At 39.7% G+C, this 11,715-nt stretch overlaps 1 protein-coding gene across 1 annotated transcript in view; it reads right to left on the reverse strand.

Annotated features, from left to right (window-relative positions):
• The window catches only part of LOC109483204, a 59,944-nt gene that overhangs the window by 35,036 nt on the left and 13,193 nt on the right, over positions 1 to 11,715 (reverse strand). The window contains 8 exon segments of the mRNA XM_019786185.1: positions 695 to 838; positions 1,136 to 1,288; positions 2,611 to 2,798; positions 3,411 to 3,425; positions 10,169 to 10,366; positions 10,686 to 10,843; positions 11,121 to 11,200; positions 11,370 to 11,472. Of these exon segments, the coding sequence (XP_019641744.1) occupies positions 695 to 838; positions 1,136 to 1,288; positions 2,611 to 2,798; positions 3,411 to 3,425; positions 10,169 to 10,366; positions 10,686 to 10,843; positions 11,121 to 11,200; positions 11,370 to 11,472 (1,039 nt within the window).

An 11,715-nucleotide genomic window follows, 5' to 3' on the forward strand; every position in this document is an offset into this window, starting at 1 on the left:
CGAGTTCGTGGGAGGGGGGGGGCGAATGACGCCCCCCCCCCCCGGCCCGGTCCCACCTTGCCCAAAAAAGCCCGGTCTAGATAGGGTTAATCAATATTTATATTATTAACACTGAAACTGCAGAACCACATATACATAACGTATCAATACCATTTGCAATACGTGACGTTTGTTTGTCATACGTATTGACCAGTAAACGTGACGTATAGACCCAAAACCGTGACGTTTTTACGTCCGAAATTTTGGCACGGAATGATGCCATGTATAATACGTTATGTCAACGTCAACGTAACGATGACGCAAACCTACGTTGACATAACATTTGGTATAAACTTGAAACGTGACGTTTATAAACACCCGAACCGTAAGTTATTTTGACATGAAAATTCCAGTACGTATCAGTACCTCACGTATAAATGAAACGTACATGACGCATAGACCGAAAATGTGACGTCCGTAATTTTGGTACGGAAATTTCAGAACCATATGTACGTAAGGTTTCCGAGCGTTTTGACGGTGACGTGTGGCCTAGATAAAACAAAAAAAAAAACGTGACGTATACACCAAAAAACCTAACTTTTTACGTCCGTAATTTCGTCACGGAAATCATGCCATATACATACTTCGAATTACTAAGAACTGTTAAATGAATTGATGAATGGTACATGACGACAACAAATCATAAGTACGTTACCCAGAGAATCTCCCGTACCTAATGAAGCCCAGTAAGTTGCGGAGAATCCAGACCTTGTCACCTTCGCATCCGATATGAAAACTACCGACAGGTCGCGGGAAGTGTAGTTGGTCTTAGGCAGTTTCTCCCCACAGAGCGTTTTCCCTAAAGTTAAAGAAGACAGTATTAATGCTTGACCAAACACAGTTTTGACATTATTTCTACAATTCAGGTATCTACGGGTTTTGTTTTCATGTTATTTTGCTATCGTCAATTTTTTACATGTTCTTTTCTTTGGCCTTTTGAAAGTCTGTGACCAAATGCATGGATAATATCAGCTTTCAATTCACAGACATAATCTAAAAATAATATTAGGATTTTCAATTTCTTCTTGATGTTTCTGTATTATCTAAATAATTTTGATATTTGATATATAAAAGGAACTGAACCAAAAGGGCATACCTATCAAATCGTTGTTATGGTCATACACAGCAACAGAGTCCCAGGAACAATTCCCGCTAAAGTTGGGCCTTTCCAGATCAAAATGGTCGAACGTCAAGTATACCACATCATCAGGCAAAGTAGCTTCAATCCTCCACGTTCTATTTGTATTGTCTGCAATGATGTAAAGATTCACATATTTCAATTCCTGTTTTGTCACTATATGTATCGGCATTCAGACAATGCGGGCAATAACATGCATATAAAATCATCAGCCGTATATCATGATTTGCTAATAAACATAATTCATATATCTAATCATAGTCTAATTTGCATAATTCATGAAAGATCGGTAAATTTGATGAACTCAGTGAGAACAAGAGTTCCACGATCTCATACCTTCGCCAAATAATGTTTACCCACCCGGTTGACGAATTATACAATTTTAATGATTGATTTCGCAAATGAGAGTCTCATTTTCATGGATTATATTAGTTGATCATATTATCCTAACAAAAATGGCTATTCTACCACGTCATCAAATATTATACAAATGACGTCATGATTTGAATGAATCATGTTTGTTGATGTTCACATTCAACGTCCAAATGCGCTCATACTCAAAGTATAAAATTCCCAGCAGTTACAACTATGAAATTTTGACAATTTCCCATTAACAATGCAAATTACGTCTTATTTACATAATCTATTTCCTCAGATGTTTTCTCGTTCTCAATTTCATGTTACAACTGCTTCATAGTCCTATAATTATCGATCGAAGCAGATCTGTGGAGTATCTTCATTAATTACGCAAATTGGCGCCAGATTTGCAAAATTTTCTTCAGATTATGGCAAGCATCACTTCAGCTACCTACCAAAAATCACGATAATCTGTCAACTTGTTCCTGAGTTGTCCTCAAAGATTTTTCAACAAACGGTCCTGCAGTTCCAGAACAAGCCACTAGTGGGCCCTAGTCTCTACCAGACTAACTACGCTGGCTATATATAGGAGAATATTTGGCCTCCTTGTAGGTTTGATTGGGCCGCGCAGTTCGGAGGCTAGGGAAAGAAACTACCTCCCCTTGGTCGGACTCCCTTGGCCCATTTGATTCTCTTTTTTTGTCGAATTCTACGATCCATATTCCCATAGAAAGGCCTGGAGGCTAAGTTGGCCAAAACTCATGTCATATCTTACCTAGCCCAAGAGCTATCTACCATCCAAAATTAATGGCCAGATCCTGAGATAGAAAAACCCTAAGTTCTGTTGCAGTACCAACAAAAGCCAAAAGGGAGCCCAAAACCTTATCATTTCTAGGTCTTATTAAGACATGCCAAGTTTCATGACCATGCATGTAAAGCTTTTTGAGTTATGCTGTTCACAGACAGACAAACAGACAGACGTACAAACGCTACTGAAAACATTCTTCTTGGCGAAGGTAACTATCAAATCATTTTATGACATTTTCTTAAAAATATCAGATAAGAAACTTTCTTACTTGGGTAGTTGTCTGGAAACCCAGGCGTACTGAAATTTCCTACACGTCCACGTTCGGCCTGTAGGACATTGACCTGTTCTGACGGGGTTGTGGTGCCCCCTGTCGGTCGGGGTGGAGTTGCAGTTTGCTGACCGCAGACAAATGCGACGGAGATAAGCAGGACCGCAAAGACCGCGGTTCTAAGTCGGCTGCCCATCGCTTCTGTCCTATAAACAAAGTAGAAAGCAAAAAGAAATGGTGGAGAATAAGTCTCAATATTACTACATCAAAAATAAATCACGATCCATCCACAGGATCTCGAGTTATCCTATTCCCAAACAAACAAACAAACAAACAAATAAATAAACAAACACAAAACGACCATCGCAGTAATGTAGGAATCCACCACAAGGCACATTCTGTAAATTACCCATTTTTTTTAGATATTCCAACATGTAATCACAAGACGTGGTGACGACACACTCAAGTTTTTTCAACTTATATTAATGCCGCAACTAACACAGGGGATAGTAATCATTTTCAAGAGCGAAGTGAGGAAAGTCGTGTCAAGTGCCTTTCCCAAGACACAAGATCGGTGACATGGGCAGGATTCGAACCTGGAACCTCTTGGGTGTGAGCCGAACGCGCCACCGTCTGCGCCACATTGACTTCCATACAATAGCTTGCCTAATTCAATTCACGATCGAATTGTCATGTTCACAAGCTTAAGCGAACCGATAAACTACAGGTACATTGGAACAATGTAGGAATTTGCAGCTGCCTAAAAGCCCATACTTGAGCTTAACTTTTCTTTACCCAACAGTAACTTGCCTAACCTACAGGTAACCATTCATGCACACCATCGCAAATTTTATATTAACAAACAAATCTGCAAGCAGATCCTACACGTAGGGTGGGTCCAATAAGCCCAAAAATTTTTTTGGTGGCGAATCGGACCCTCTCTGGTCCGTGAATACTGCCTGGTCAATTTGCACCGTGCAATTTCATACTATCTTTTTGCCATCCTAGGATCTGCTTGGTGATTAAAACAAATCAAGAAACGCAAAAGGTCCACAGCAGCAATACAACCGTCCTAATAAGGCCAATTTTCGAACTTGACCTTCGTTTCCCCAATAGTAACGTGCCTACCAAAATTCAATACCATCCTTTTGACCATAAAGATTGATTTTTTAAACATTAAGTAGTCCTTCATGGTGGAATTATTGAGCACAAAATATTGTGGACTTCTTAGTGATGAAGCTCGTGCATTGTTTAAGTCGCTGAAATCGGACGAACCTGTTTCTCAACAATGTCTTATCAAACATGCCCAAGGGCAATTCATGACATGCATGAATGAATGAGTGATATGTCTGTTCAAAAGCATGGCTGTAACTGTTGGCCCTTCAAACACTGCACTAAATAATTTTTATCAACTAGTACGGCTACACTTAATGCAACGCCTCTAGTTAGATAACCAAGGATGTTCAAATGAGGAGTAACACCACGCTGTAAGATTCTGCGGTCCGGCTTTGATCCGTAAGTTCTGAGCATAGTTTTGCGGGATTTTCCACGCAAATGAGCTTTAGCATGACGCCACAAGCACCGAGCGTGGCCCGACCAGGGCCGATGTGCCCCAGGTTTCGGACGATTGCCATACTTGGAATTCTCGGTAGGGTTGGACAGACGTCATGGTCGGATCCAGGACTACAAGGCGGTTATTTATTGATATATTTGAATTGTTGCTGTACGACTAGCATGGATGAGTTTACGGTCATTGTTGTGGATGTTGCTACAATTCTTGCAGCAAGTTTTTTCTGAACTTTCAGGGGGTAGCCGTTCTTGTTGTTGTTTTTGGCACCGTACTTCTGGGTTTTTGCCGACCCTGAAGTGTCAGTGGGACGTCGTGTTTTGCATATTTCCTAAAGAGATCACTGTTAGGTTATTATTTCTTGTCCCTTGATTGTATTTGAAAGAAGTTACGAAGATCAGGGTATAAGAATACCGCACTGTCACACAGACAATCTATAAGGCCCAAGGGGTCACGTCGATTACTTCTGCCACGTTAAAGTCTCGACATGTTTGTGGGTAACTTGTCATGTGAACTCAGGGAGAGTAGACATGGGGCATATTTGAACATCTAACTGGTAATTCGTACTCGATGGAATGCCTGATACGGCAGTCTCTTGGTGCCTTCTGAACAAGCGCATATATTTACTGCTATATTGTTTGAACTTGAATGGTGGTAAAGGGGGGAGGGGCAATATATCCGAAAGAATGTAATGTTTATCTAAAGACAACTTTGCATAGTAGATTTATCACTAAAGACCAAACTGTCATACAAACACTGTTTAAACACAGCAAATTTAACGTTTACATGACTTGTTAAAAGTTAAAACACAAAAAATTCTCTCACCTAGAGCTTTCGACCAGTCACTCAGGAGACTGACCCAGTGAAGCTTGTCGCGTGGCTTCTTTGAGGTGTGACGTCACCACTGGGTCAAAGGTATCTCGTAGACTACCGACACAGAGGAACTTTCATGACAGATTACATGACAGTTTACATTAAAGATTGATTTCTTAAACTTTGAGGAATCTTTAATGTGGGATTATTAAGCACAAAATATTGTGGAACTTTTAGTGATGAATTCGAAGCTCACGCATTGTTGAACTCGCTGAAATGGGACGACCCTTTTTTTAAAAAAATCTTATAAAAACATGCCAGAGGGCAATTCATGACATGCATGAATGAATAAGTGATATGCCTTGTTCAAAAGCGTGGCTGTAACTGTTGGCCCTTTAAACACTGTACCAAAGTACTACTATACTATACATAAATCAATCTATTATTTGAACCACGACAAAAATAAAGCACCGTTACACTTTTGAAACGCCTCTAATTAGTCTTTGATCCGTAACTCCGTGGCGTAGTTTGCGGGATTTTCCAGGCAAATGAGCTTTAGCATGACGTCACAAGCACCGAGCGTGGCCCGACCAGGGCCGATGTGCCTCAGGTTTCCGACGATTGCCATATTTGGAATTCTCGGTAGGGTTCGACAGACGTCATAGTCGGCTCCAGAACAGCAGGGCGGTTATTTAGATATATTTGAATTTTTGCTGTACGACTAGCATGGCTGGATTACATCATCATTATCATTATGTCGGGATCCAGTCCTCCGCTGAGTTTACCGTCATTGTTGTGGATATTTATTACGATTTCTTACAGCCACAAAAATGTCATGTCGCGATATTTTACCCCCAAATGTTTTTTTCTGAATGTTTAGAGGGTGCTCGTTCCATTGTTGTTGTTTTTGGCACCGTACCGGAGTCTGCTTCTTTAGCCGACCCTGAGGTCAGTTTTGTATGGTTTTTGTGTCGGTGGGACGTCGTGTTTTGTAGTTCCTATCACTGTTTGGTCATTATGGGTTCACCACACCAAGAAGTGGTGGTGAACCCATATTGCTTTTTCTGATGTTTCTTCTTCTCCTTCTCCTTCTCCTGCCATTTTTTAAATGGATTCAGCTTCTTCATTTTAGGGCTTAAGGTCCTGAAATTTGGTATGGAGGTACAGTGGGCAAATACCCCTAGGCGTTTTTTAAATTTTTGTGATACAGGCTTTTAGAATGGTTTTATTTGAGTTTTTTGGCTGTGTTATAGCAAATGTATTACTGTGTTAGTGTGCCGTGTTTACCACGTCTGGGCATGAGTCATCACAATGGAATGCAGGGCATCAACCAATAGGCATGCAGCTTTCCTCTATACTTCTTGCTGATTGGCTGTTGGGATTTAACTTGATTAACACCTGCACAGAGCATTTCCACCTGCACAGAGCATTTCTTGCAAGTGTTTTGGTAGGTATTTCAAGCTTTTCTGCTCCAGCATTGGAATGCGGGGCATGAACGTTTTTTTTTTTTGAAAATCAACAGTTTGCATTATGCAATTAAAAATCCTAACCAATAAAGTAGGGAATAGCTATCCAACTGTTGTTTTAGTTGTATGTTACTTCATATTATAGTTATATCAATGTAAATCATTGTTTTCCCTTGTGTTTCTCATTCTTTCCCTGCCATGTCGTAAAATGTGGTGAACCCATCGCTGTATTTGCTCCAAAGCAAATATTGGCCTTTCTAGTTATTTCTTATATTTGATGTAAGTTACGAACTTCAAGGTTAATCACAAAGTATCGAGCGAAGCCGATCTAAGCCAAATAAAGTTTTTAAGTTCTCCACATTCATGCAATATTACGAGCAGAATATCATTCTCTTCTGCTATATTTCATGACTCTCGGTTTTATTTTTCCTTAGCGTACAAATATAATTTCAGGGCGGCCCTTGCAGATGTTTAATATGCAACGCGCTGTATTCCGTCTTACCGCCCCAACCACCCCTTACCCCCAGCGCTGAAATTAAACGCGAAGTCGACACCCCCGAGCCAAGCCATGTTGGAACTGGACGTTAAAACACAGGAATGTGGCCAGAAGATCTATACGAATCAAGGTACTAGATTTCACGCGATCATGTCTTTTTACACTCGCTACGAACATGCATGACGTTGAGCCAACGAGGTTTAAAACGGGAATGAAGAATAATAATTATGTGCTTGATCCTTCTCACTTCAATCTCCTTGTTCTAACGTCCTTAATTTGGAAATTATACGTTGGTAGACGATTAGAATAAGGTCTAAAACATACCTGGAGTTGCGGATACCCGGTCGGTTAACACCGCAAGCTCATGCAGGATACCTGGTAACACGTGGGGACTTGTATTCCTTGTCTGGCACGACTTCGAGATATCAGAGACATGTAATGTGCAGACGGTTGAAATCATGTAGTCTGAATCGACGAGTTACATGTAGTACACAGGATGTGCTCATAGATATCAGTGCACAGGGTATAAGAATACCACACTGTCACACAGACAATCTATAGGGCCCAAGGGGTCACGTCGATTACTTCTGCCACGTTAAAGTCTCGACATGTTTGTGGGTAACTTGTCATGTGAACTCAGGAGGAGTAGGCATGGGGCATATTTGAACATCTAACTGGTAATTCGTACTCGATGGAATGCCTGATACGGCAGTCTCTTGGTGCCTTCTGAACAAGCGCATATTTACTGCTACATTGTTTGAACTTGAATGGTGGTAAAGGGGGGAGGGGCAATATATCCGAAAGAATGTAATGTTTATCTAAAGACAACTTTGCATAGTAGATTTATCAGAGTCAAAAAGACCAAACTGTCATACAAACACTGTTTAAACACAGCAAATTTAACGTTTACATGACTTGTTAAAAGTTAAAACACAAAAAATTCTCTCACCTAGAGCTTTCGACCAGTCACTCAGTAGACTGACTAAGTGAAGCTTGTCGCGTGGCTTCTTTGAGGTGTGACGTCAACACTGAGTCAAAGGTATCTCGTAGACTTTAAACATGTGACTACCGACACAGAGAAACTTTCGTGACAAACATGACTTGTTAATATGTTTAATCTAGACGTTCCAGTTGACGTTAAAGATTGATTTCTTAAACTTTGAGTAGTCTTTAATGGTGGGATAACTGAGCACAAAATATTGTGAACTTCTTAGTGATGAAGCTCATGCATTGTTTAAGTCGCTGAAATCGGACGAACCTGTTTCTCAACAATGTCTTATCAAACATGCCCAAGGGCAATTCATGACATGCATGAATGAATGAGTGATATGCCTTTCAAAATTGCAGCTCTAACTGTTGGCCCTTTAAACACTGCGCCAAATTGATACTATACTATACTTAAATTACATTTATTATTTGATCCACTACAAAAAACACTCAGTACTGTTACATAATGAAACGCTTTCCACAGTAATTACTGCTACATTGCTTGACCTTAGCTTGAATGGTGGTAAAGCGGGAGGGGCAATGTTTCCGAAAGAATGTAATCTGTACCTAAGGCCACAGCAAGTGATTTTGATGGATGACATCAGCGCGCATTAATTTTCGCCTGATTTTAGAGAAAAAAAACACAAGAAATTTTGTTGCCTTCTGACAGTGGCCATGCCGGAAGGTGGATGGCAGATAACTATGAAGAGAGGAGAAAAGAAAAGGCTCTGACTTAATGTTTTGTTTTCACTTTGATGCAGTAATATGTGAGGCTGACTGTGTATATGTGATGTTTTCACTGAATCAAAACTATTTGTACAATAATTTAGTCAAAATTTGAAAATGCAGGAGCCTTGTTTTTGGGTCCGTCTTGTTTTTTTTCGCCCGCTCGCATTAGATTTGGAGTCTGCGAAGGATGTCATCCATAAAATTTACTCGCTGTGGCTTAAAGACAACTTTTGCAATGTAGATCCATTATAGTAAAAAGAGAGCAAATTGTCATACAAGCACGGTTTAAAGCATGACAAAGTTCAAAGTTCTAGATTCAACGTCGCAGTTAAGTTTAGATATGGCCCTATTACATTATAGATCGATCATTGGATCAAGTTGTAAGTAGTTTGATGTATTTCACTGATGCCTCCTGGCGATAAGAGTTAACACTACAGTCGACACGTGGGTTGAGGGGAATGAAGGCTTATGGAAATTTAAAATTAATCTGCCAGTAGAAAATGCCTTGCCAGACAATATAAAATTTTGCTGATTGCCATGTACTAGTATTCGGCCAGCTGCTATTTTCAGATTTATTTTATGGACACCTGGAGGTCCACTATTTTATCCCCTTACTAAACAGTATTAATCTTAATGACTGACGAATGATAAATGACTTGCATTGACTATGCAAATAAAAACTCTAATTTGCATAAATCATATCAGTTGATAATATTCTCCACCCTATGACAGCCTCATCTTATTATGAAAGAAGGCTGGTCTATAATTTCATATATTTCATACATTATGTTGATGAGGTTATGATTTGGATTGGTTTTGTTTAATATTATGTTTAATTTCTGGCAGTTAAAACTGTAGAATTAGGAGCATGTTGTCCTTTATTATGTAAATTGAGCTAATATGCATATTCACATAGTTCTTTATTTCAGCACTTCCAAATGTTATGAACTGTTAAATGTTATCCTACCAACTAATCCTAAAAGTCACAAGCTGTTTAAACTTTTCATGCTTTTTAAATGTTACGGAAACGCTACAAAATGTTTATACATGATTTAAACGTATATTATGACTTTATAAATGCTAAAGGCTGTTCCAAACCTTACAATTCGTCTCAAATGTTGCTATCTGTTCTGATTGTTACAAAACTGTTCTACTGTGCCAATTATTATAACATGTTCTAAATGGTACTAACTACTCTAAACGTAACACGTTGTTTCTAAATGTTGCGTACTATCCTTAGAGGCACTGTTAGACTTATTACAAATCTTCTAAATATTGCAAACTCTAATAAAAATGATTGAAAAGACAGCCAATCTTTACGAATGGGTTTGTTCGAAACCGCCATTAACATTAGCTACACTAATCAGAATGCGAGAATTTCTTTAGTTTGACATTTTGTCATTCAATGAAGTTGTGGATTCCCCCTCTCTGTACCACAATTAGTTGTCTCCAGCAGAAAATCTCACAATAGGAATTGCAATGATCAGTCCAAACACATACAATGTGAGACAGAGACGGTCTAGGACCTTAGCAAGTTTGCTGTAGTCCGTCTTAGGTCCCTCATCATCCGTCGTCTCGGTGGTCTTGGGTGGGGCTGAGATCGCAAGGGACTCCACGGCGTTACTGAGGCCATTGACGGACTCCTTAAGAGACTGCAGCACTTCAAGAAGGTGTTTTGGATCAGCTTCGGCTGGTTTACTAAAAAAATAAACAGCAATATGACAACATTTAACACGATGGTGAGTAGTGGCTTCTATGGAAAGCTCACTTTTTTTCGTTATAGTAGAAGGATAAGTTTGAACGAAAGGTTATTTCATATACTAGTAGATAGCTTCTTGTTCCACCCTCTCTCTATACATGTAATACTTACCAATAGTTTAAAACATTTTAAATCTAGTTGAGTGAGGAAATTTGCCTAAGTAAACTGCAGCCATGGTACAGGTACATATAAGTGTACACGTAAATACCAGGATGGATTTAGAAGAGATTATGGTGCCAAGATGGCGACAAAACCTACCTGTCATTTCCCATCGTGCCTTTCCCCATCTCAAAGCTGTCTACTTCCACTTCCAGGACGGTGTGGCCGTGTTTAGTCTGGGTGAGGTCCCCCAGGAACACCAGCCGTGCGACATGCCGGAGAAACACCTTCTTCACAAGGGGTGGCAGGTCTTTGTCCTTACAGAAACATGTGGCAAAATTAGACAGACACCTTACACAGCAATTGAACAGTTACTAAAGCATCTAGATTGGTTTTGAAAACTATCAAACGTTCAAGTATCATCCATTATTTTTCGTCAGTGACTAATGGACTCTGTAGTGCAACGCACGCACGCACGCACGCACACACACATACACACACACACACACACACACACACACACACACATTAAATACGGAATCCTGTTTGAAACCCAAAACAAGCACTATGTAATAATGTGATAAAGACACTCACCCTGGAGCTGATCCTGATGACTATGACGGTGACGATCAGGAAAAATCCCATCATGCACATGTACACGACAATCAGCAGCGCTAAGATGGACGAATTAAATTAATTGAGGATGATCTATGTCTTATCTTTATCTCATATACCTCCTCGGATTCGTCTTTCGAAATGTTGACGTGATCGCATGGCGCTCTAAACTCATTTTCTGACATATAAAGGTATTGGAAGTTTTAACATTGTCATAGAGGCTCTTACCTACAACAGGCATAGTACCCTTGGCCGGCAGAACATCTGTGATGAAGACCAGAGAGACCACCATGGACAACAAAATCGTCATCCCGTAGGAAAGACGATCTCCCTGTTAACAAAACATAAACATTGATTGGCATTACTCAAGAATGCTTTTATAATTGCATACATCGCTTTATGAAAATAAAAGATAGCATTTATGTTGTATAAAAGATTCATGGAAATGGTATTTAAGAAAACGTGAACCTTATTCGAACGACAATTGACTGCACTTAGAGTACTAGTGTGAACATTACCTTCATATTTTTGGGTCGCTATTATGTAACATCTGTAATTTACGCAAGTAAAGACA

Source organism: Branchiostoma belcheri, unplaced genomic scaffold, assembly GCF_001625305.1.
Source record: "Branchiostoma belcheri isolate BF01 breed outbred unplaced genomic scaffold, Haploidv18h27 scaffold63, whole genome shotgun sequence".
NCBI classification, from domain to species: Eukaryota; Metazoa; Chordata; class Leptocardii; order Amphioxiformes; family Branchiostomatidae; genus Branchiostoma; species Branchiostoma belcheri.